Source organism: Cimex lectularius, unplaced genomic scaffold (assembly GCF_000648675.2).
Source record: "Cimex lectularius strain Harlan isolate CLEC.00 unplaced genomic scaffold, Clec_2.1 scaffold36, whole genome shotgun sequence".
Lineage (NCBI taxonomy): Eukaryota > Metazoa > Arthropoda > Insecta > Hemiptera > Cimicidae > Cimex > Cimex lectularius.
This window is the reverse complement of record NW_019392648.1, coordinates 2,087,654-2,113,960: the sequence shown is the minus strand read 5'-3', so window position 1 is coordinate 2,113,960 and position 26,307 is coordinate 2,087,654. Positions and strand designations below refer to the sequence as shown.

The following is a 26,307-nucleotide window of genomic DNA, read 5'->3' as shown; positions in this document are numbered from 1 at the left end:
TATATTATATATTTTTTGAAAATAATAACAAAGAAAAACATTTGCATAAAAAAAATGTTTTATAAGATTAAATAATCATAATCAGTGTGAAATGTAATTTTATTAATCTATTAAAACATTTCTAAACTTTAGTACAAACAGGATTCATAATTGTATTTACATTAAAATCAACACTAATAATTAAACACTAGATAATAATACATATGTAATAATATTAGAATTATTCATTAGGTGTAATATATATCTTTTATATTAAAAATTGATATAAGTAAAAACACAAGAGCAAACTTTTAATCAAAAATTTGTCGTAGTTATTGCTCTCTGTAGTTAATGATTGTATAGTTTTCCTAGCCAAATATCTGAATACTGACATTCGTCATTTGAATTCGCTAAGGTTCAATATAGTTTCCAACTATGTACGTGCATTTTTACAAATTTTGTTGAACGATTATAAGAAAACATTAAGTAACAATAGTTTAAATTTGTTATATACACGAGTCAAATAGTTAACAATCAAAGGATAAAATAATATTCAACTTTCTTAATTACTATTGTAAAAATATATTCAACATCAAACTACAGACTAATGTCTGAATAAGAAATGACTTAAAATTCGTATTTATCAACTTACTTAATGCCCTACAAATAAGTGCTTAAAATTTTTCTACCAATAATGTGAATACGTGTGTCCAATACATATATTTCTTCTATGTTACACTATGTATCGTTAATGACTATATCAAAGTGCATTAGACTTTATTCATTAAATTGACTAAATGACAAATACTTTTCTAAGCTGTGCCTAACTACAAGTGAACATAATTGTAAAAAATATATCTTTTTAAAATTATTTATTCTAAATCTTAAGTACATTTTTGTTTAAATTTATGGTACACAAATATATTGTTAGGACAATTATGTTTATTATACCAATTAAAATTCAGTCGGATTTATGGTATTTTTAACCACTTAATAACTGACCATATCAATAATAAATACATTAACAATACTTTATTTTTTATAATACATTATTTCCAGTTTGTGAATACTGTTTAAGATGGAATGTTTTTTTGTTTTGTTTTTAATTTTAATCAGCAAAACTTATAATAAAAAACAATTGCCATTATGATTTATTACATGGTATATTACAATGCTATGGCAAAAAAAAAATCAGAATCATATTATAAACTACGATGATTGCACTTGTTATTAACATTTCAACGTCAGAAATATTTTCCCTTTCAAGACCGTCGTCGATCAAAGGATATGGTAAATTTAGTAGAAAAATGGCACATTTCGTTTATATTGATGCTATGTAAAAAGTAAGGCATATCACAGTTAATATCCCTAAAAACTGTTACTATTTTAGTTCATAAACACCACCACCAATTAACACTTTTTTCGATAACATTTTTAAAAAATTGCTAAAATCACTTCTACCACTTGCGGCTTTTTTCCATGATTTACTCATGCTCGTATTTGTAAGGAATGATTTTGAACTTAAAAACAACAAAAAATCAATCAGTGAAGTTTCTACGTGAAAGTATGTGTTTTTTGTAAGTTTAACAGAAAAATATTTTAGTAAGAAAAAAAAGAGATTAAGTACAAAGTCATTTCTAGAAATTTCATATTCACCAATATATTTTCTTTACGAGTAAAAGTATACAAAAGGAAGCCCGATAACGTGTGAATTGTCTTTGTTTAATCAAGTAGGAGCGATTGAAGCCGAGACTTCAACGCATCCATCTTACTTTGTTATCCAAGCCCATGATCGTCAAAAAAACCCTGCGGTGTCTCCTCCTGTTTAACAAATGAAATCACATGTAAGATTTTTTTTAAAGTAAATTATGCATAGCATAATTTCTAAGTACTGCATAGTTTAATTTTTAGAAAAATCTACAAACTACTATTGCAAAGCTCGAGCTGCAACATATGCACCAATGATAAATAACCAAAAATGTTAACCATAAAAATCGACGTAATATAAAAAATGCATACTGTAAGCGAAACAAACTTAAAAAGCAAAGCAAGTGTGATTATATTGAAAGGGCCTATATGTTGCAACCCGTTGACGAAATTTTAAATAACAGACGTACCTATTGCCAATGTCACAGAAGTGCTTCAACGTATTTCAACATGTAGACCCTTATCCAAAACTGAACACTTAACAACTCGAATTATTATTATTATTATTTTAAATACTCTTGGTGTGAAGCATATCAAAAGCATGCTGAAATTATCGTGCAATTTCTTTTTTTGGAAATAATACCCAGCGCTGACAGAGGTGTCTTTTTATTTACTAAGGCACAGTTGGCTTTTAACTTGATAAAAACTTGACCCATACATATTTTGATTCAAAGATTAATTTTAAAAAAGGTATTAACGATTTGAACCATATTTTCTCTTAAAATTAGTGATATGGTTTTAACAATGCATGAATTAGATACTGTACAATATATAATAGGCAATTTTATTTTTTAGCCAATTCAAAAAATGACATTCACATGTTTAAAAAAAAATCTATACAAAGAAAAACTTTTAATTTATGAATTGCATGAGATGTGTCTTCCAAGGATACAAATTTGCGTGGAAAAATTATTCCTTTTGCTTAGAGGCATAATTTATTTAAAATTAGTAACAAAAAAAACAACACACAATAAAATAAATTACATTCAATGCACTATAATAATTTTTATATGGAATGTCCATTCATTTTTCAGGTATAACACGACATTTAATTAATGATAAGCATAATTGACTATTATCACACTTTGAAGCAGTTTTGAGTCTAATCATAAAATGATACAATACAAACAATAATTATGAATTAATTAGAAAGTATAAAAAATATATAAGAATAAATTATTTACTTTATTAACTGACAAATCCCATTTAATTATAAAGAAAATGTATCTTTCATGAGCAAAATTGTTAATCTTTACTTTTTTATTTAAAAAAAAGAGATTATTTTACAACTAGATATATTAGATTAAAAGTTAAAAGCTAAATTGGAATTCTAATAAAACTCAGGCAATTTTCAAGGTATTTTATTTAAGAAAACTAATTAGTTTTATAAAGTACAAAATATAATCATTTGAATATATATTCATATAAATGTATATCAATGCATAAAATTTCTATGTAAAAAAAATAACTAACATAAAATAATTGCAAATTTGTTTCAAATTTACAAAAATAAATACCAAATATATCAATAGATTATAATGAGATTTAACTGGCAAGAATCTTTCCCTGATTGTAAAAACAAATAAAATTAAAATAAATAACATTTTTATAAATACAATTTTCTTTTGTAATTATAATTTTAAAAATTAAGACAGAAGATCAAAATATCCATTTATTATTTTTAAGGGGAACATGTCATGTGGGGACTTTTATAACAAAGAAATTTAATTTTTGTAAAAAAAAAAAATGAATTCAATTTGAATTGAAACTTCAATCATGACATGTTTTTCCCATATAAAGAGAGATTCTATCAAGGAACTTAAAAGATTTTACTTCTTTGGTGATTTAAAAAAAAAGCTAAATATCACTTTTAAAAAAACATACTATTGGTGATTAATAGATCGTACTAATTTCATTAAATCAAATTTTTAAAAAATAAAATGCAGCAATCGAGTACTGTGAATTGTGTGAAAGTGCTTCGATTAAACAAACAAAAAAACCATTCTCTAAATCAAATATTCAAGACTAGATTCAAGATTGCTCTTCTGTGGATCTAATGTGCTATTGAAAAAGATTCTCTTGCCTCGGCTTTGTGCCTAAGTTACCATGTGTTTGATGCATTTTAAAATGTGCCATTAAAGTCTACAGCTTTTCATTAAAACGTGACATTATCACTTCAACAAATTATTTTAACGAATGGATGTCATATCTGAGTAAATATGGTCTCAATGGTCCCTTAAAAAACTGAACTTCCCTTAAAAAAAACCCTCAAAAATGAACTACTCGCCGAAATGAATAAATCACTCATTTTGTCCCCCTCCCTCTACATTTGACAATAGTAAAAAACCTAGGCATTTTATTATCACAATACATCACATAATAAACACCATTGTGCAAGAATATCACATTATTCAACAAATGAAAACAATGACGGGTGACAGCAAGTTATCTGAAACAACACAGCAAAGTCTGAATACTTTAAATCAACAAAGTTCCCTAAATATCTCAAATCGTGCAAAATTAGCGCCTGTGGTGATGAAAGACCAAGTGATGCCCGCATGTTTTACACTTAATGTTTACATTGGTGATATCATTTGTTTTATGTTTATTTCCAGAAGAATGATATACACACCAGGGAAGTGTTCAACATAATAAAAGAATGTAAGGTGGAAATTAAAAATTTACATTTACAATCAATCCATAAATATTTTAAACTGACTTTAAACAACAGTACATTTCATATTGTAATATAAAACGTACATAACATACTTACAAAGCATTTACTAAATAATTAAATATAACAAATCTTAAGAGACTTCATTGGCAAAGAAAAAGGTTGTAATTTTAAAATTTCAAAGATTATGCTAAAGAAAACTCAAGAGTTTATGCTTATGATGCCAGTGCTTAGTTCTTTTACAAAAAAATTCCTTAAAAAAGTAAACTGTAATCTAATGACACATTAATGTTTAAAAATTTATCTATGAGTACTGTATTCTGGCCAAGGAATTAATGTTCAATTTCAAGAAGATAATTAAGAATTAAGCTTCTAATAATAATAATATGAAACAATGTAGGCAACAATAGAAAACTATAAATACATGGTGCAATATAAAAAACCATCCACCTCATTAAATTTAAAAAGAAATTCTTTCAAGACTATTTTAACGATTATGTACATCTCTGTATGTTTACCATACAAAAGGTGAACTAGAATTGTATATTTTTGTATGTACACATTTGTACAAAAAAATAGTATCTGTAAATAATTATCTTAGTGCAATATTTTTTCGATAGCCAATCAACCTGGTTTGCTTATCATTGCTGCTTTGTGACACAAAGACCAACGCCGAAGAAGTTGAGTCTGACAGATCAAAATAGCAAGGATAGGCATTATAATAAATATTTCTTTTCAACGAGACATCACAAGATCTTGAGTTTAGCGATACGAGTATTAAAGTTTGTTTTACAATAAGCATTAATCACAACAAAAGATGAGTTTAACGTTTAATTAAAAAAAGCTGTAGACTTTGTTAATTAACAATAAAGCTTTGAAATAATTCAAAATGAATGTTGAAATATTGATGTCGATTGTTTGTAAGCAATCATTTTGCAATCAAAATAAAGAGATAATACAATTTTTTATTCTCTTTTTGTTCCATGCATTCATTAACTCAGTTAAAATACACAGGTACATACTATGATTTAATAAAAAATAATTTTAAAAATCTTTTTGATATTTCCCCTGAAATGAGTTTCTTAATCCTAATTAAAAGGAAGAACTCGAATAACTATGCTAATAATTATGTTGAGAGATGGATGTCAAGCTTTTATTTAGAGGAGTCCTATCTCACGTAGTGCGCCTTCTATTGCCTCCTCCTAAAACCAACACTCATACTCTGGAGGAGTCCAAACAAGAGAAATACAAAAACAATGGTTGGGGAAGATAAAGTTAGGGATCATGGAGAAGAAATAAGAAGAGATACATTTTAAATTCAGGCATATGACCGTGCAATATTAGTTTCATCAGCCATGCAATTAATGAGCACTGTTCATTGGACATTTTTTTTTAATTTTGATATTTTTTTACCTTTTTGTTTAAACTGAATAACATCTAATGCAATAAGTATAGATGTTTCAATTTATGTTGTATTAGAAAAAAAAAAGATGAAGTAAAACCCAAAGCATAAACTTTAAAAAGAAACTAAAAATCCTAACTCATAGCTAACTCAATGATTAACATTATTTTATATTTATATCATCGTGCCAACTGTAAAATATCGAATTTGCCACATTCAATAATTTAACACTACCCTTCCTCTTCTTACCAACAGCTAAACTTTAGTGAAGTATCAAATATAGCAGATTTGTTAGTTAACAGTTGTCAATATTTACACAGTTGGTGCCTCAGAAAAGAAAAGACTAGTGAATATATTTTAGTTATTTTTCATTTTCAATTCAGAGAGAAGATTCTGGAATTTCTTGATGAATGAAGGATCCTTTCCAACCTCACAAAGAAAAGATCGGCATTTCTGTTTAGAAGAAAAAAAGACTTGCTACAACCCTGTTCAATAGTTTCAATGGGGTTTCAAATTTAGATTGTTTTACTTATTTTCCTCTTTCAAAAACAATAGCTTTTAAATGTATATTCGTTAGTTTTTCTACTATTTAATATAATAAAATCTACCCATTTATCAACTGTAACGTACCAAAAGTGTATTAATATATTAATTAAAACGTTATAGCAATAGTCATAAATGTATTATACAATACAGTAGATAAGCGTGAAAAAATTGTAAATTGTTGAAAACAAAAACAAAAATCTTTCAGCAGATTTGAATTTGAATCAATTTAATCAGCCTCCTGAAAAGTAGGGTTTTTCACATGCGATACTTTACAGTTGGCACGACGATATAAACTTTTGACAATACAATTCTAAAGTTGTTTAAGAAAGTTTTGACAAACAATTATATTTTTTAATTTATAAAACACTGACAATCTTTCCACAAAAAATACATTCTACAAATATCCAAATGCAAAGTTAATCAATGATTATATATGAAAACCATTAATACCAATATTTTATTTTTTTATATCCAATTAATAGTTGATTTACAACCAAACGACAACACAAATACGAATGTTTGAATAAAACACTTACTCCACTTAAAAATAAAGCTATTGACACACACAGCAGTTTTAACCTAAATTATTCAGAAATCGTGAGAAGCGGTCTGGTGTGATGTAGGTTTCAAAAAAACATTTTCTTTTTTATCGATCTTTATTGAGATCAAAACATTGGCACGGTAAAGAAAATGTTTTTCTGAAACCTACATCACACCAGACCGCATCTCACAATTTCTGAATAATTATCGATTAACGGACACTAATCACTACACATTTAACCTAAATGTTTATTGGATTTTCCAGGCTTGTGACACGCAGCAATTAAATGAAGCATTTATTACTTCAGCAATTATGAGAGAATGAGTAAAAAATAAATTTGCTAATTTTTTTTAAACAATTATTAATTTCACACTATTTCTTTAAGTTCTCTTTTTTTTAGTATAGTAGACTCTCATTATCCGCAGGGGGTAATAGGATAATAAAATATATAAATATAAATCGTAAGTAACAAGCATCACCACGGATAATAAGAAACACCCACAATTTCAGGAAACATACATAAATGCAGGAAAATAATATGTACAAATATACATCAACACAGATATGCACTTTTGCACGACATCGAAACAAATGAGCAAAAATTATTAAGGGCCTAAAAAAGAAAAAAACTTGAGGGACAACTGCAGATGAGTGAAAGTGCCGATAACGAGAGTTTGTTTTTCTCAAAATGAATTTTTTTTATTCAATCATTGTATTCAGGAGTTTTCATGTACCACAAAGCGACAAGCTTTTCAACCTTGCTGATTAATTGTTCCATAACTATTTTTTGTGTTTTGGAACTCAATAAAATAAAAATAAAATGTCAACAGGTGGTGGTATGAAAAGCTCAAAGAAATGAATTATGTGTTAGGGTTAAGCGTTTTCAAAACTGACTCGTAGGGTCGTCTAAACCACTTGGGTTCAATTCCGACCCTTACTTGTGTCAGTACAATTCTACTAGTATGGATAACTCATAGATTTGGTTTTACTCTTAGATAAATGCATCTGTCAAATCTGCTGCATGTATCACTACCCTGAATTCTTAATAAGGCATCCATAGATTTTAACACTTCAAAACCTAATTAACAAATTAAATTAACGATTAAGACCTACAAGCAGACGATACAAATGCGAATTGGAAGTCTCATGAAAGCTGATATGAGACTCACTTGTAAGCAAGAACATTTGCACAGAAAAGCCCTAAACAAAATTATCTCCACGAAAATTAATAATAAATAAAAATATCTAGTCTCAAACTAACACAAAATACAATTTTTAAGATATTTAATATAAGTATGGCAAGTATTATACTTAAAGCCATTTTCATTATCATTTAAACAAGAAATAATTACATTTTCAACTAGGTTCATTTTGTATTAATAAAATTTGGGTTGATTAATGACTTGTTGGTTAATAACCTTCGGGCATCCTGACCTGCCTAACCTCACTAGTTTTGCCTTATGTGGTTGGTCTGTGTGTTATTTTCTCAAATCTGTCCTTTTTATATGTTTGTAAAATATGAAAGGGTCACCACTGGCATAAGATTTAACTAAAATTGTTATAGAAAAAATAATAACGCACAGATCAAATGTTGAAAATGGCATGTAACATACAAAAGCAGTGAGAATAAGAAGATCAGAATGAACAGAAATTATCAATCATCTCGCAGACCTAATTTAAACAAAAAAAGGTGACAGTGATTTATTAAATAAACACACAATTTATTAACAAAATTATTTGTTAAATTATGTAAATTTTCAATTTAGAACTGGATAAATTAAGTTTGGCTCTAGTTTACCGTGAAACAAATTTTTTGGGTGGTAACCACCCCTAAACAAATTTGAAATTCATTAACTATTAAAAAATTTGTATGTTCATTTTCCAAAAAGACAACCTTTGAGAACACAATGTAAACAAAACGAAAAATCAAGATATAGGAATTAAGGTAAACAAAAGAAATTTAAAAGAAAATAAATGTTTAATCTAATACAACTTACAGTTTGCTTACTCACTAATGAGGTTCGCGCTTGTCGTAATCGCTAGAAACACAAGACTTAAAACAAAAAAAAAACAAATGTCCAGAATATGAGACTAGGGCATGCAGCATTCAGTGCTTTTATTTTCAAATTGATGCAATAATATTAGCTACTTTATCAATCCTCGAACATTTTCAATCAGACATGCATTTGTTTTTAAAACAAAATATCAATGTAACTAAGATTAAAATACTAATTCAAGTCTACAAAACACCAAGAAGGAAATAAATTCCAAAAGATGTTATAAAATAATTGACTCTTTTCTTTTTTGATTGTCGTTTCAATTGTTAAAAAGTAGACTGTTTTGAATGATCTTAAGTTCGATGGAACATAAAATTAAAGTATATTTAAGGAAATAATTTAAACTTGTGTTCATTAAAATCATCATCAAAATCTATAAAATGGTCTAAACACAAGCAGAAGATCTTTTTTTTTAAATACCGAGGGCAATATCATCTTACAAATTAATATTTGGTTCAAAACAAAGATTAAACTTAAGGGTAACATTTAAATTAATGGATATTAGAAAAGACTAGGGAGAATTGTTTTTCAAAGATTAGTAAATAATTTGCAATAATGGAATAAAATTAGATAAATAAGTTTTTGATTGTTAAAGCTCAATAGCTGTGTCACCATGACTAACCTCCTGAAGAAGATCCTGAGCAGCGATAGCTTTAAGTACGTTTTTCTTACTTGTTTCTTGTATCTCACCTCCAAGCAACAGCTCATCCAATATGAAATAAGCTTTCTCAAAATTGAATATTATATCAAGCTCGCAAACCTGTAAAACCATGTTTTGATAATAAAATGGAAACCGTAAAAAGGGAATTATGTTTTAACAACATTTAAACTTACGCTTCCAAAATATTTGTCAAGCAGTTCAACGTATCTGTGGATGATTTCGAGGGTCAGAAGTTCATTATCATCCTGCTCGATTGCACAGCAAAAGTACAAACTTGCATATCTAATGGGGAAAAAATGCACTTATTAAATTGTGTTTTTTTTTGTTTTTTTTCATTTTATTAAAATAAAATAAGCTAAAGTCATACCGTTTGTACACAATTTTCAAGTCTTTCCACTCTAAAAAGCTACACATTTTTGGCTTTCTACTAAGAATAGTTGTTATGAGTTCCCTTGTTATTTTCTTTTTCAGCTTATCAGGGTGAGCGACGTACCATTTCTGTAGTCTCAGTTTGCCCTGACGGCTAAATAAAAGCATGAACTGCATCTGAAAAATAATAAATGAATTTGTACATGTATCGTGTATTTTTGCATTTTAAAATTTTGCCTATTGGATTTTAAAATGTAATATTTACAGTTTTTAAAAATCATTTTTCTACATTCCTTGTTAATCTTTCAAAATTAGAAGACAGTTTGATATAATTGACTTTATAGCAGCAATAAAACTTTTAACATCATAGCACATAAACTATTGAAAACTGCAATAATAATTATGGGGTTTCAAGGAAAAAATATAAAAAATAAAGGCAGACATTATACAGTATCAGCAGTGAGGCTTTTGAATGACAAGTGCACAATAAGAGCCTCGGAGGATAGGATCCATTCTCATCCTACTCAGAATAGGCCATGCTCGGTGACAAAGGCACTTTGACAAATTAACAGGCAGAAAAAGTCTTACTCCTTTAACCCTATCTAGAGATCAAGATTTAAATATTTGATTATTATTCTGTTTCCCTTGTTTCAGTTTAATGGAAGAAATGTAGGCCTGTTTGTACAAAACTATACCGTGTATGAGTGAAAGTTGATGGCAGAATATTCAGTATCAATCAGCTTAAGGCATTAAGGATTTTCAGTACTGATCTTAGGCTAGCGTAACAACCCCCAAGGCACCAAGGGATGACATGAACAGGGTTTTTGAATTCAAGCAAAATTTCCAGAAAATCTAAGTACCAAAAAAGAATGAGAAAGGGGGTAAGACCTCTGTTGAGACACACCATCTGCAGTTACACAGACAGATCTATAATATGGGAAGGTATGAGGTAGTGTTCAGTCTTGGAACCAAATACTAAGAACCCATGGGAAAATACGCCAGAACCATCCAGACTGAAATCCATGCAACTTAGTTCAATTTGAAAACAAGAATATAGCTATCACATCAAATAGTTAACCAGCCATCAAAGCACTAAGCTCATTAGGTCGAAGATGGTGCTGAATTGCAAAACTAAATAACAAATTAGGTATGAAAAATAAAGATACTCTCTGATGGGTCCCAGTACATGTAGAAGAACAAGGAAACGAGAGTGGACCCCCTTGCAAGAAAGGGGGCTGCTTTAATGCTAATAGGTCCTGGGCCTTCTATGGCATATGATTCACACTACTGATCTTAGACAAAACAAAAATGAGGAAACTGTGGAATTCACTCATTAGACCCCAAACAATCCAAGAACATTCTAGTTTTAGACGGAAAGAAGCAACAGAATGCATTAAAGAAGCAGGAAAAAAACTTCAAATTCTAACAGAATTCTTAACAGGACAGTGCAGGCTAAATGGGCATTTGAAGACGACTGGTATAATCCAAACGGCATGGAGATTATGCAAGGAAGCAGAGGAGACACCAACACACCTATCAATAAACTGTGGCAGTACATTTGCCTGCAGAAGGAAGTTTTTGAATATACAACATAACCATAGAAGAGATTGAACCACTGAAACCAGGACCTACTAATAAAATTTCTTTAAAAACTCTGAACTGGTGTGCTGTAGGTACTGGGGATACAATTACTTTTAGACCAGTGCCACACTACACAGAATGCAATGGAAGTTTCTTTGCCAGAAATTTCCGCTGCACAAGCTTATATTCAAAACACAGCAAGCAATTTCAGTCATAATGTCTCTGTCAAGCTCTGTGGTGCAACAACATCCGTCAACAGAATGTTCCGCTGGGTTCCGTCTAACAGATCAAAAAGTGCAAAATAGATGGGGTGCGCCACACTGACAACAGGCAAGCATAGAACAGAAGAGGCAGGCAGTCGGTCAGGCAAACTGGAAGTGAAGCTAATCTAGGACGTGGACCAATTTAATGTGGAAGTTCAGAACAGGCCCTGTCTGTGGGATTTTAAAGACCCTCGTCAAATGAAACCATAGTCATCCATTGTATTGTAAGAACTTGGCAGGATAGCTTCAAAATTCTTCATCCAGACAGTAGAATTGACCAAATGCTACCCTTTTCATATTCAATGGATGGATCCAATGTTCTCTCTTTCTCTTCTGCTTCTCCATTGCCTTGTAAATTCACAAAACGAAAAGTGGTTTCATTGTACCGTACACAATCAATTGAGTCATGTTATCTTCTGAATATTCAAACAGTCGTAGTCATTACGTTCATTTCTACTGTATATGTGGCTTGTTCGGGTTTGGTGGATTTTTCATCACATTCCGTCTAGTGTGGTGCTGGCATTAACATTACATCTTATAACTTGAAAGTTGTGGCTGATTTGCCTTGTTTGTCTTTTTGGTTGTTTATTCCAATATTAAGACAATACAGTGTAAAAAATATATGCTTATGAATAGTATCTCTGGTTTGTTATATTTTTGAACCTTACTTTCCCTCCACACAAAAAATGTGCGCACCCTAAACGTTATAATGTTGACTGAAGCACACAGAACTTCAACTCCGTTAACAGAGTATCAATCTAAACAGTTATCCTCCTATTTTACAATCACAAATGTAATTAGATTAGAATGGAATAATGAAAGTATCACTTTTGAAAGTCAAATTAACAATATTAAAACAACAATATTTCCAAAGAAATTTCTGGAGGTCGAAATAAATTTATTTATGGTACAAATACAACATAAAATTGTTCAAGAATTGCATAAAATTCGATTAAAATAGGAAAACAAGTAAGTTGTAGTAAAGTAATCAGTCCTCACCATATTGTGGTTTTGTGATTATTTAATACGTTGGTTATTCTTCGAGCACATTATTGTTTTACGGAGTGAAAATTGACTAAATAACAAATATTTATTTTGACGTTTATAAATACCAATAAAGCGAGGTGCAACGTAGCAAGAGTACCAGTATCGCCGACACCCAGTAATCGCCTTGGGTCTGGGTGCTTCCACTGTCCACTGGATTGATACGTTGAAAAACTTTCTGTCGGTTCTGCTTTCCAATGAAAATTTCCTCATTTTTAACCGTCTTCTATTTTCTACGGCATTGATAAAAAGAGAGAATATAGAGTAAAAACGAGATTTATATAAAATTTGCCAGGTGCCGGAATCCGGTAGGACCAAGAAGGTATACCAGAGTGGAGTGTTATCTTTTCAAATTGTAACTTCGGTTCTGGCAATGCCAAGCACCCGCACCGGTTGAAAAACTTTGTGAAATAATGGGGCAAGTCTGGCCCAGGCTCACCAAGTACTACTACAGGTTCAACGCTGAAAATCGAGCATTTAGGCATTTAGATAAAACCACTATCAACCCATCGCCTAAACATCCCTCGACTACAAAGTATATTGACAATTTAATGTCAGGTAATTTTTTTAAACTAAAATTGAAATATTGAGCAAAAAGAAAATTTGTACCATGATTTTTAACCACTGTACATAAACCATCTTTCATAATTTCGTTTATTTGTGTTCAAAGCCTGAAAATCGAGCATTTAGACATTTAAATAAAACCATTTATTAACCCATCGCCTAAACAACCCTCAACTATATTCAAACTAAAATTGAAATATTGAGGAAAAAGATTTTTCACACTAGAAAATTTGCACCATGATTTTTAACCATCTTTCATGATTTCATCCATTTGTGTTTAAAGCCCATATACAGCAAAATTAAAGGCATATTATAATATAGTAATACAGATTGCATTCTTTCCCCCGTAAGTACACCAAACTACCCAAATAAGTTTTTCGATATTATTCAGGTCAAATTGCATGTTGCATCAGATTAGATCTAAAGAAAATTTTCCATTCTTTGTACATTCCCTTTTTAATGATTATTTGGAGATCGTCAGATGTGGTCTGGTATGATGTAAGTTTAGAAAAACATTTTCTTTATTGTGCCAACGTTTCGATTTTCATTGAGATCATCTTCAGGGATCAAAGTGTTTGTTTTCTGTGTAGGTGTATCGTGTTGAGAGTGCCAGTGAGATAATCACAATATCTCACAACACGACACAGTAATGCATTGAGGACTGTGATATATAAACCTGTGAAGCTGTTGCTGTCTGATCATCCTGGTATTTTCTAGCATGATTTGACCATCAGAAATATTCTGCAGTTCTGTGAATTATTCGAGCAATTTTGTCCGAAGACGTGAAAGTTGGCTTGAACACACACAACACACACACACACACACACACAAAAAAAAAAATTATGATTAACAAAATAGCACACAGACCACTCACTGAAGCTGGTAAAATTTATTAAAAGCAAACAAAGGTTCAGCTTTGAAGATTATTTAAACAATTGGAAAATTAAATTTTGGCTGTACATGACTATCAAAAATTATAGTTATTGGTTTATAAGAGGTTCTTGTTAATTGAAAAATGGATGTGCAAAACCCATTTTCCCTAATGAATTTTAAATAATGAAAAAAGGAAAACTTATACTAGCCTTTATTTGCAGATCAAAAAATCAAGAAAGCTTTGCTAATGAAGAATGAACAATTGGATGAAAACCTAAAACAAGTCTATGTCAAGTCTTTTGACCCAGTTGTGGTAAATTTAATCAAATTAGTATTTTATGCCTAGTGCTTCCACTAGTAGTAATATGACACATCAAAATTTTCAGTGTAATAAATTTTCCATTTCATTTTGATAAATTTAATTTTAATTAACTACAAATATAAATAAATAGTTTCTAGTTCTTTATTTACCCAAACCAAGCCCTTCTAAGCTTTTATAATTTTCTTTATTTTAATCATCACAAATTAATATTTAATATTTCCAGCAACCTGCAAACAAATATGGCAAGCCCTCGGAGAAGATGAGAAAGCTACCTGTGAGCAGATCATGTAACAGCAACCACATATTTAGTTACTTAGAACCCGATTCTGTGCCTGAAGGGAAACTGTCCCTGAGTCAGGCTATGAAGATGATCACTTCCCACCAAGAAGATCCGCATAAATTCAATCCGGCTTTTCTGTCTCAACAGTACAACGTACCTATTAACGATATCGGTTTGTAAATATTCCATCGATTTTTCCTTCAACCTAGTAGTCATGTTAATTTTTTTTTTTTTTTTTTTTTTTTCAGAAAATATCTTGACCTATTTCAGCAATTTTAACGTATTTATACCTGAACAGAAGAAAGAGAAAGAAAAAATGAATGTTTTCAACATTGTTAAAAAGACAGTCCTGTCGATCGAAGAGAAAAAAGAAGAAAAAGTTAAAAAGACAGTCCTGTCGATCGAAGAGAAAAAAGAAGAAAAACAGAAATAAAATAGATAAAATGATAGCTTTAATTTACAGAACAAATTTATGTTGTTTATTTGTAAAATATTTATTTTGTTGAGTTTTATATTTTTAATGTTGAAAAAAATATTGTAAATAAAATTACCTAAAACACATAGTGCAATTAATCTGTTTGAAAGTGAATTATTTAATACTCAGTAAAACTCAAGAAGAAATCTCAATTTAGTAGGTACAAAAAAAATATTAGGCAGAAAAATAAGCGTTTTATAAATTGTTTAAAAAACCTAATTGTTACCCTGATTGAATATTTTTTACACGCAAACTGTGATACTGTCGAGGACTGCAAGGTGATGAACTTTTTCCTTAATCATCCTGAGCTTGATTAATCCTTTTAATCCTAGTACAGTTGTTAATAAAACCATAGATAAACAAAAGCAGACATAAAAATCAAAGTAGGCTAATCAAAATAACAAGAACCCAGCTCCTGACATTTCACAGACTTATAAAAATTTCACAATAGACAAAAATTCTGTATCCAAAAGGTAAAATTGGATAGTTGAATTTTGGCCAAATGAGATAAATGCATATTCCACAAGTCTAGGCTTGTCAGAGTCTATAAGAGATTAAGTTTAGAAGGAAACCATTTCCTTTTAAAGGCAATATGCCTTAGACATCTCAAAAAGTTACTTCGTTTTGATCTTTTTTATCTAAGTAAATTAGCATTTGTTTTGTTAGTAAAAAGTGAGTTAGTGCAGCTATTATGGTTTGCCATCTGCAAAATTTAGTGGTTTTTAATACAACTTGACAACCCATTAAAACCCACCTAGCAAATCGTAGCTATGCAATAATAGTCAAGTGCTTCAAGTCAAGTAAATTCATATTAAAAATTAGATGTGTTGGTGCATAATTTGATTAGAACCAAAAAGTCAAGATATAATGAGATAAATTAGAACTAACTACAATGAATTGTATGAAATAAGAGCATAATAAAAAAAATGTTGGTACAAAAATAGAATTTATACCAAAATGTGTGGTGATTAGTGACCGTTAATCGATAATTATTCAGAAATCATGAGATGCGGTAATCATAATGTAAAATTTAGAGGTAAAGCTGGATTCCCCAAGGATCTCACTTTGGTCCAATCTTGTTTTTAATGTTCATTAACTATGTATCCTTCTGTTTCAAAGATTCAGAATTTTTACTATTGGCAGATAATTCAAAAGTTTTTGCTGTTGTAAATAATGATTAGGAAAATGTGCGTCTGCAGGTGGATTTAAATAGATTTGACTCTTGGTGTCTGAGGAATAAACTTTCTTTTAATCTTGACAAATGTGAGTTTATCAATTTTTATAGGAGGAAACATCCCAATCACTCCTCCTCCGCCTCCTTGCTGGGATCTCAATTGAGTGGTGTCTTGGGAGTAATTTTTGACTTTGTGTGCTCTTTTTCTCCGCATTTTAATTTAGTTTTGGCCACGAATAATAGAAGTATTTATTTAGAAATCGTGAGATGCGGTCTGTTGTGATGTAGGTTTCAGAAAAACATTTTTTTTATTGTGCCAACGTTTCGATCTTTATTGAGATCATCTTCAGGGCCTGGGATTTACAAACATTGTTTACATTTAACAAATACATGTAGGATGTGGAAAAAAGTGAATTTATACAATGCAAAATATATTTTTTATATTCAAAGTATTTCTACTCACTCGAAGTGTTTGTCTTCTGTGTAATTGTGCCATTCTTGCGTGTCTTGTTGAGAGTGCCAGTGAGATATTGCTGTTTTAAATGTAAACAATGTTTGTAAATCCCAGGCCCTGAAGATGATTTCAATAAAGATTGAAACGTTGGCACGATAAAGAAAATGTTTTTCTGAAACCTAAATCACACCAGACCACATCTCACAATTTCTGAATAATTTATACCAAAGGTCTAAATCATAATTATGATGTGGTTTTTGATTTATTTAGTTTTCCACCGACTGTGCAGTAATATTACCGACCAACCACTGAACCACAATACAATTGTATTCCAGTAATTGGAACAGGACTCACCACTGCACTTAAAGAGTAATCAAGACTAAAGCTTAGTTCATCTTTCTTAGTTGAAAGTCTTTGTTGCTGTTCCGATTCAAAGATGCAATACGCCCCTGAGTCTGATGTTACAATGTTTGAGTCTGATCAAAATTTCTGGTCTGGACATGGTTCAGGGGGCAGTTTCGTAAAAGTTTATTTTAATTCAGTATGTGAACCAAGCTCACTTCAATTAATAGAAAATCTTCAAACAAATGCTTTTGGGATATTTCTAGGTTCCATGGGATTCCACTACAGGAACAAACATTACAAACAACCATTTATAAAATGTGCTCAAAATCAATGGATGTCATCCTTAAAAAAATGACAAATCCAACGACATCTTTTAGTTTAAGTGACAAGGCCATAGCATGGCTCATTAGTAACTTGTACATCCACCATCTTTTACTTTTTTTTGCTAGTAACAGCACAACGGAAAGACATAGTGCCAAACGAATCGTCCCTTGCAGTAAGGACGTGACAATGTTGTGTGGCTGGCTCGATTTAATATCTTTCATCGTTCAGGGTCAGCCCCACAATGATGTTCCCAGTGTGGACTACACTTTATGCATACTTGCTCTCAATACAAAGGCTTGAAACTTTTCTTTTATATCGGATATTTCACTCAACACGAGAGAAAGGTATACCATGTATGGTCTATTCTAGACCAGGTGACAGTGAATCTTCTCCAACTCAGACCTACAAACATCCCTGATGTTTACGAAATTCTCCATTGTTGCATACTTAATTTTCAATAACAAATAAAAAAAAACAATACAATTACTATCATTTTATTAAAATTATTTACAAAATTTAATACAGACTAGCTATAAATTTGCTTAAATTTACAAATTATGAAATAAGCAAAGTTTAATTTAATTTTTGATATAAAAATACAAAAGTTGCAATACATTATTTTTCTTTAATACACAATAACAAGGAAAATAAATGTGAACTGTTGATTTAAAACTGGAATGATCTTGGACAATTCTCATTGCAATTTTTTGTGCTTATGGTAAAATTTGGAAACTTACATAAATGTTATGTTGATAATATTTACAGTTATCTAGAAGATGACAAACCTGAAATAAAAATCAACAATAGCCATTAAATAATTCAGAACAATTACCTTACTAAAGCACATGGTCTAATACATTAAAAAAACTACTAATAAAAAAACTACTAATAAAAATAGTATAAATTGTACATGATTTTAGCAATATAAACGATATATTTTGATATTTTCTTTTACTTACTAATTAATAAATAGGTTTTTACAACATTTATGGTAATCTGTCCCAACGCCAGATTGTTCCATCATCACAGGCACAGATTAGGACTGAACCATCTCTTGATAGCGCCGTTTGTCTTACAGCAGACGTGCACTTCGGATGGGAAAGTACAACACACTGGTTACCAGTCGGGTCAGTCTGATCTAAGTCCCACACGAAAGTCTTTCCTACTTGATTCCCCATTGCTAAAACCTACAAATGTTTCTCATTTATTTAGATCCGCATTTGTTTTTGTTGTTAATTTTTTGATCGTTACCTTTTGGGCAAAATCCAAGGCAAACCTTATAAACCAGATTTCGCATTCTTTAAAGTCGAATCTGTGAATTATTGTCACGTTGGTTTCATTGTTCCGCAGTTCTTTGTCTTCGAGTTTCCCTGGTTTCCAACATATAATACAATTTTCGCAAGACTAAAAAATAAAAATTGATATAATAAATAAGTGTGTAGCTTCTAGCATATCCATGCAGTTTTATCTATAAATGTTGATATTTTGTAATCCTTTGTGTTGGTAAGGATTATAAGTAAAAAGAGGAAAAGCGCAAATACTTCCATTTTTACAAATTTTGGACAACTTGATGGAATCAGTGCCTTGTATTTTCCTTCTTAACACATTCAGGACAGTTAGCGCTCTTCATTCGAGGTACTGAGAGCGTGATATGAAGCTTTACTATCTTCATTTTATTTAAGTTCATAGAAGCAGTGTGCTGTTTAAATTATTATTTTTAGGGCTGGTAAGAGAGGGAAATTTAGAAAACATAATGCCACTGTTTTCCAATTTAAGCAATACCCTGCTTCCTTGAACTTCACTCTAAGGCAAAGAGACTAGAATGCGATATCACACTTGCAGTATCAGAGTAAAGTAGAGGTGAGCATCATATCATGATCAGTGTCCTAAATGAGATAAATCCCTGACCAACATTAAATATATTAAATTCACTAATTTCGTGGTCCGCTTGACCAATTAATATATTACAATTAATTAAGGTTTTTAGTTGAGATAAAAAAGTCAATGGCACGAGCGGGATTCGAACCCACGATCTTCGGCTAGATACGCCGCTGCTCTACCACTTGAGCTATCGTGACCTCGATCCACTCGGACACTAACTTCCCATCTCAACCCCACCTTTTGAATTTTCCCTCCTTTTTGCCATTTTTCAAATGTCGTGTAATCGGATTGGATTCTCGGCGACAAATGAAATGGCCACGGAGAGCTTTAGTGAAGTATACTTCATATTAAATCATTAAATTCACTAATTTCGTGGTCCGCTTGACCAATTAATATATTACAATTAATTAAGGTTTTTAATTGAGATAACGAGCGGGATCCCGAGATGGGAAGTTGGTGTCCGAGTGGATCGAGATCACGATAGCTCAAGTGGTAGAGCAGCAGCATAACAAGCCGAAGATCATGGGTTCGAATCCCGCTCGTGCCATTGACTTTTTTATCTCAACTAAAAACCTTAATTAATTGTACTAAATATATTGACTTCATCACAATTTCCCACAATAAAGCAAAAATTTTTAGCAATACCTTTGAGAGAACAAAGTCACCAAGCCAATGAACACAATCGACATAATTTCTGTGGATATCACGTGTTGAGAAGTCGGGAAAATGTTCCTTTATTGAGTCAAAAGGCCTGGCGCTCCTGCTTGCGTTAAACTGATAAGAGCTTTTCATAGCTTCTTGCACGTAGTCTTTATCAAGCCTCCAAAGTTTTAACGAATGGTCCATTCCGCAAGACATTATCCTTTCTCCTTTTAAGTCGAAATCCTGTTAAAATGAACATTTTGAGTGTTATCAAATTTTGCAATTTATTTAGACAGCTTAACATACGGCACTTAAAACTTCATCCCTGTGTCCTTCCACCCCGCCGAATATGGCAATGCAAACATCCGTTTTTATATTCCAAAGCCGCAGAGTATGGTCTTTTGACACTGACATTAAAATATTGGGATCCTGCGGGTGGAACTTAAGCTGATTTATCGCCTGCCCATGACCTTAACAAACAAGACAATTGCATCTTGTTTAAAATTGTTCATATATAATAATTAAGAATGAAATTTTATTTTTAAAACAGTACAATTATACGACTGTTTGAAAAAATGAATAATAAATTAACCTAAATTCTTGAAATCTTATTAAATAAATAGTTTTGGAAGTTTCATTTAAAAAATTTGTACCTATGTAGTGTCGGACTGAGGACATCATAAAAGGGCTAATTATCCTGATGATCCCTCTTGAACCAGCGACAGCTAATAAAGGCCTTCCACTTTCATCTTCATAGGACCAGGCACAAGTATAAAATATTTCATCCGTCTATCAGCAGTAAAGGATTTATTTTGCAATTGATTTAAATTTTAAATACTAATACACGCTGAATAATAAAAAATATAAATAATAAACAGAAATTTTTATAATTGAAGGATACATCAGGGTCAGCATAGCATTGTAACAAGTTTATTCCCTCGTTTTCTGGACATTCGTAAATGGTAACACGATTACTTCCTACAGCCGCAAAAATCAAAGATTGCCCTGCTTTAAGAAGTTGATTTATCTGCGCTCCAAACAATGGACACCCATGTTCTTCTTTAACATTACACCTATTTTAAATAAAAGAAAATTGAATTCTTTTGTCAAAATTCTTGTTTGGATTAAATTAAACGTACGTATATTTGTACTGTAGCTTCGGCTTTGAAGGCTTCGGTCGTCCTCTTCTCCCTCGTCTAAGTCTAGGCTGGGCCGTTGGAGTGACACTACGGGAAGAATTGTTGTCAGTAGTTGTACTACCTATACTTGATGTCTCATCCTGAAAATATTACCAAATATTACTCTTAAATATCACTACAGAGTGCAAATATAATAATTAGTTGAAACATTACTACTAAAAGCGCAAGTTTTAACAGAATCGTGAAATAATTCTAATAAAATGTACTAGTAGAAATGGGTGGCCTATAAAAAAATATACGTAGGTACAACTGTCATGATTGTTCAAATTAAGATCATTGAATGGTAAATTAACTGAATAATGAAAAGTCAAAAGAACTTAATAGGAATTATTGAAACATACTTTCAGGGTAATAAAATGCAAATAATTTTTTTTAATACTAACAAAATTCACTATTAGACTTGGGCTACATTCGGAGGGAATAACAAATAATATAAAATAAATAAGGAATTAGTGCCACAAAGAATAATATGTGGCCTGTCAGCAGATTTCAACTTTTAAAGCACAGTAGTGGAACATCGGTTGCCACAACGGTTTAGGCATTGAGACGGCCCCGTTTCGCTGTAAATTAACGGTATATACTGAAAAATTCTATTAATTTACAAACCTTGGTCATTTATTATTTAATAATATGTCATTATCATTTTTTCANTTTGTCAGATTTTTATTTTTGGCCATCTAGCCATGCTATTGCCCAGCTCCTCACATTTTGTCTATACCCTGAATTTATAATTTAAAGCCAATGAAAATGAGAACAAATAATTAAGCAAATTGTTTGGTATTCAAGATGCATTTTATTCATCCCTTGTAACTGATGAGACACATAGTTGGACGCTAAGCCCTCCTTTATTACAGGAATTACTTGACTTTATTTCTGTTGAAATATAAAATATCACTTTGTTTTAAGTCTATCACTCTATGAAGAAGTGATTTTTACTTCTGTTCCCTCTATATTTTATTTTATTGAGGCATTTTTGGGAAACATTTAATATTTTGATCTAGCTCTCCAGGATAGAAGTTACGAATAGAAAGATTAACTACAATCTACTTCACTTTTTGGAAAAAAAGTACTCACCCCACTTCGAATCATTTCTACTGGAAGCTTAATTATTTCAAATAGTAAGATTTATTTAGTGTACATTTTTGAAAGGTTTGTTGGCACTGAATTCAATAGTGCAAACAGTTTTTAAGTTGGAACCATCATTCTAAGTATGCACACAAAAACCTATTTCCAAACATTGTTTTTTAAAAAACAAAACATTGTCCAACCAATCACCAATTTATTTATTTGTCACTTTAACCAATAGAAAATTAATTGGTCGCGGAACCGATAAAAATTTTTTGCAACAACTTCCTCAAATAATTTGATTTACAGAACGTTCTGAATGTAGCCCATTAAAGCACAATTCGGCCTGATGCAACTTTCCCAAATAGAACAAAGAAAAAGAAACAAATACTACATATTATTTACATCTTGTTAATTCTTTCAAATTTGTATTTGTAAACCAAAATTTCCACCAGGCTGAATAGAACAGAAATTAAACTCCCCCAGTGTGCTATTTTTTGTGTATTATATTATTTACATATATAATGTCTATTGTATTGTTGTATGCATAAGTAAATGCACCTGGATAATATTCTTCTGGGCTAAAAGTGACATCCTTATTTCTAATTGGCATGTTCTCTAGCAAAATTTGACCTATTTTTATTACACACAAAAGGTTTTTCCCTGGCTATTTTATATTTGAATCCAACTACATTCAAGAGGGATGAGGTTACCAATAATTTGTGGCATAAAAAGGGCCAGCCTTAAATGATTAAGCAAGGCCTTCTGTGAGTTCATGCACATAATTGTAAGATTTTTTTTTAAGCATGTCTAACCAATTCACATGTTTGCCTTGTCGAAACTTTCCTTGGTCTCCCAGATCATTTTACATTATCTATAGAGCCAGGTTTAAAACTATAAACTTTTTTAATCATATATTGGCTGGTTGAACGAGAACATTTAAGTTGTTTCTCGATTTGGTGATAGCTTAAACCTTGCTGCAATAAGGCAATTTGTCTTTCGAATATAATATAATTCTGCTGATTTTCGACCCTTCTTTAAAAGATCCAAAATTGATTCAACTGATAGAAATAATAGTTTAAATTTTTTTATCTTATTCATTGGTAATTTGACCTTTTTTAGTAGATAAAAATAATAATTAAAAATTTATTCACTTGCAATTTCGCCTAATTTTTAATAGCTCAATAATCCTTTAAAAAACGGTTTTTCCAATCAGTGTATAAATGTATGGATAATTTTTTGGCAGTTAAATATGTTTTATTTTTAACAAATAATTACTTGAGACATATTGTTGAATTGTCTAGTTTATAGTCAAAAGAAGGACTTAATTACGAAATAAAATTTGAAAAAAATTGCCAAAAAATGAAGTGTATGAATAATTTTTCCCCATAAATAACACAAGCTACTAATTTAATTTTTTATTTATATTTTTGTTCATTGTCAAGGATTTATCCATTGTTTTACCTATTTACTGTATTTATTGTATATATATTAACATATTTACACTATGTGGCTAAGACCAGGATGTTTCAACCTCCGGACTTAACCACCATGATCTAGTTCCCTGACGCTAAAATTGCAAGAGAAAAACATGATTAAAACAATGTGGCAGCAACGATGCAACTTCACAATAAAATATCTCATAATGACAGGTAATTAAAATAAAATAACAGTTAAGAAAAAATGGTATATACAAAAAGTTACAAATGTAAACTACATGAGCTTCTTTATTCTCAATTTGACCCTCTGATGCTACAAATGTAATAAAAACTCATTAAAAGAATATGGCAATGTTGGTGGGCCAAATCGGCAGAGAAGTTGTCGAGGATGAAGAGATTGAAGGGTGTCCATGGAGGATCTGACCCTGAAGCCTAAGGATCATCTTCATCTGATTAAGGCTAGGCCATAAGAGGCTGACACCCAGACACTTACTTTTCGGCTAAAGCATGCATACGTCCTGCATGTAGAGAATGTGCCCCACCTAATTAAAGGGTGCAATTCCTTGACAATTGTGCTTGAGAACGGTAGCGAGTATCTGGGTCCCCTGTTGTTTTATTGCATACAGTACTTTATAGTAATCTCGTCTTGTGTTTCTTAGTATATATTGAGCATGAATGGTTATGTTAGTGACTACCTTTAGTGTGATTGTGTAGTGTGAGGTCAATGGCGGAATAATGAGCACCACATCAACCCTCAATTAGATTAGTTATAAATAACCTAGATGTTGATACAACTCAAAGCCAGACTATTAGCTTTGCGAAATTATTAAAGAATTTTCGATCTCAGCTGACAAAGCAAGAATGTGGTTTTCTGTTGGGTATGAGGCCATAGTGGAGTAAAGAGTAACAACGCTGTGGACAAATTGGCCAAGTATGCTAATCAATTCAGCAGCATTCAAGATTTGAAGCTTCTGAAACTCAATTAACAGCAAAAGTTATTCAATAAACTATGGATCAAAAAGTGGCCATCTATTTATGGTACAGCTAAAAAGTGGTCTTTCTGCAGGGGCTTATTCCCTAATGTTAATAAAACACCCTGGTATTTACATGTAGATTGTAGTAAGGGATTTTTTTTTACCATTATGACACGAATCCAAATTAGTCATGGAATAAGTGGTGAATCTTTACAAAATAAAAGTGAGACAATCTCCCAATTATTCAACTTGCGAGGAATACCAGAAAATCAGAGAAAATTTCCTAGCAGAAGTTTTTGATTGTAATGTCATTGACAATGCCTTCAACTTTGAAACAATGATGGCTTCAAGAAACTTGTTGATTTACAAATTGATATTTAAATTTATAAAAAAATGTAATTTAAATATATCAGAATTATCATCTATAGCGCAACCGAAGATGGGATTGTTGCTTCCTTGTGGTTGGGTCCATGGTGGCGGGGGCACTGGCAGGTCAGTACGGCGGAGCAGTAGTTCATTTATTAGTTAGCAGTCGTAAAAAGTTTTTGCTGTGCGGTGCAGTCCCAGTTTTGACTCGAGTTGACCTGATACTTCAGCTCGTCTTCAAAGGTGTATTACATCTTATACAATGACAAGATACTAAAAAAATAAAGCAAACAAAAGATGTTGATAGTCCCTGGAAACCAACCTCAGTGGAAGGATAAGAGGTCTGACCCCGGACTGCCAATGCCCGAGGCAGGTGATTTTCCAGGCCTACCGATAATTTATTTCAAATTACGAAAGTTGGGATTTCCAGTGGACCATGATAAGTGATAATCACAACTCTACACGTGTACGTATGTACTGATTTGAGCTTATAAAAATCAGTAATCAGTTATTAACACTATATTGTTTTGTTGATGTTTTTTTTAAATATTTATACACATTTATTCACATATACATGCATATGTTGATCTGAGTATGTTATTATGATAAATTAAAGATTTGTTATGTAAATATTTTTATAATAGAAATCAATATAAACATAAAAGAAAAAATAACGTTTATTTAAAATTCAATAATTTTTTTAGATTTTTAGACTATCTACACTCTTAGGATAGGAACAATTAAAAAGAAAAATATTGTAGACAGGCAAACAAACAGAGGGAAAGATAAACAAAGAGCAAACAAGTGATAATAAACAAAGTGAAATTCAGAAGAGAGAGAGCCGATTTCAGAAAGTCATGTCTCACTTACAATCCCGTCGTCGGAATCTTCTGTATTCGTGGAAATTTCTGAGCCCGCAACACTTTTCATTTTGTCAAAAATACGTCTACAAAGTCAACTACCAAAGTACCAAGTATTAAGTACCAAAGATATAACCTCGGCCTCGGAAAACCGGCGGCAAACGGCAAAGCTGGCAAGTCCGACCTGAGCGCTGCCCCTAGGAGACGGAACCCGGGTTTTTTTACAAGTGAACGGCGAATTTATAA

The 26,307-nt window shown here is 31.2% G+C and overlaps 3 protein-coding genes across 6 annotated transcripts; 1 reads left to right on the top strand and 2 right to left on the bottom strand.

The window, feature by feature from the left end:
• Positions 1–598: 598 nt before the first annotated feature.
• LOC106668448 (AP-1 complex subunit sigma-2) lies at positions 599–13,119 on the bottom strand. Of its 4 annotated transcripts, none has more exons than XM_014397230.1 (5): positions 12,893–13,119; positions 9,935–10,113; positions 9,741–9,849; positions 9,529–9,666; positions 599–1,800 (listed from the first exon to the last, which is right to left on the bottom strand). In XM_014397230.1, exons 2-5 carry the CDS (start codon positions 10,111–10,113, stop codon positions 1,756–1,758), a joined length of 471 nt encoding a protein of 156 aa, XP_014252716.1. In that variant the 5' UTR covers positions 12,893–13,119; the 3' UTR covers positions 599–1,755. The 4 variants fall into 4 exon arrangements, with proteins under 4 accessions (XP_014252716.1, XP_014252713.1, XP_014252714.1 ...); XM_014397227.2 differs by having other exon boundaries at positions 12,780–12,989; XM_014397228.2 differs by lacking the exon at positions 599–1,800 and adding an exon at positions 3,634–5,562 and having other exon boundaries at positions 12,780–12,989.
• Positions 13,120–13,217: 98 nt separating this feature from the next.
• On the top strand, positions 13,218–15,424 carry LOC106668398 (protein NDUFAF4 homolog). The gene is made up of 4 exons (XM_014397090.2): positions 13,218–13,382; positions 14,483–14,574; positions 14,807–15,035; positions 15,112–15,424. Exons 1-4 carry the CDS (start codon positions 13,238–13,240, stop codon positions 15,294–15,296), a joined length of 651 nt encoding a protein of 216 aa, XP_014252576.1. The 5' UTR covers positions 13,218–13,237; the 3' UTR covers positions 15,297–15,424.
• Positions 15,425–18,116: 2,692 nt separating this feature from the next.
• Positions 18,117–26,232, bottom strand: LOC106668534 (polycomb protein eed-A-like). Its single transcript, XM_014397386.2, has 9 exons — positions 26,072–26,232; positions 21,298–21,437; positions 21,060–21,231; positions 20,812–20,947; positions 20,465–20,628; positions 20,162–20,401; positions 18,887–19,039; positions 18,595–18,822; positions 18,117–18,420 (listed from the first exon to the last, which is right to left on the bottom strand). Exons 1-8 carry the CDS (start codon positions 26,129–26,131, stop codon positions 18,622–18,624), a joined length of 1,266 nt encoding a protein of 421 aa, XP_014252872.1. The 5' UTR covers positions 26,132–26,232; the 3' UTR covers positions 18,117–18,420; positions 18,595–18,621.
• Between the last annotated feature and the right edge of the window lie 75 nt (positions 26,233–26,307).

What these genes read in the sequence shown, in the direction of transcription:
- LOC106668448 (XM_014397227.2), bottom strand. An exon ending in TTGAAAATTGTGTACAAACG is followed by an intron (nt 9,850 to 9,934) that starts GTATGACTTTAG and finishes TTTCCCCATTAG; the next exon opens with ATATGCAAGTTTGTACTTTT. An exon ending in CTCAGGATCTTCTTCAGGAG is followed by an intron (nt 1,801 to 9,528) that starts GTTAGTCATGGT and finishes TTTGTTAAACAG; the next exon opens with GAGGAGACACCGCAGGGTTT.
- LOC106668398 (XM_014397090.2), top strand. Translation starts at nt 13,238, where the DNA reads ATGGGGCAAGTCTGGCCCAGGCTCACCAAGTACTACTACAGGTTCAAC. An exon ending in TATTGACAATTTAATGTCAG is followed by an intron (nt 13,383 to 14,482) that starts GTAATTTTTTTA and finishes CTTTATTTGCAG; the next exon opens with ATCAAAAAATCAAGAAAGCT. An exon ending in CGTACCTATTAACGATATCG is followed by an intron (nt 15,036 to 15,111) that starts GTTTGTAAATAT and finishes TTTTTTTTTCAG; the next exon opens with AAAATATCTTGACCTATTTC.
- LOC106668534 (XM_014397386.2), bottom strand. Translation starts at nt 26,131, where the DNA reads ATGAAAAGTGTTGCGGGCTCAGAAATTTCCACGAATACAGAAGATTCC. An exon ending in AATGCTATGCTGACCCTGAT is followed by an intron (nt 20,948 to 21,059) that starts GTATCCTTCAAT and finishes TACTGCTGATAG; the next exon opens with ACGGATGAAATATTTTATAC. An exon ending in GGGATGAAGTTTTAAGTGCC is followed by an intron (nt 20,402 to 20,464) that starts GTATGTTAAGCT and finishes TCATTTTAACAG; the next exon opens with GATTTCGACTTAAAAGGAGA.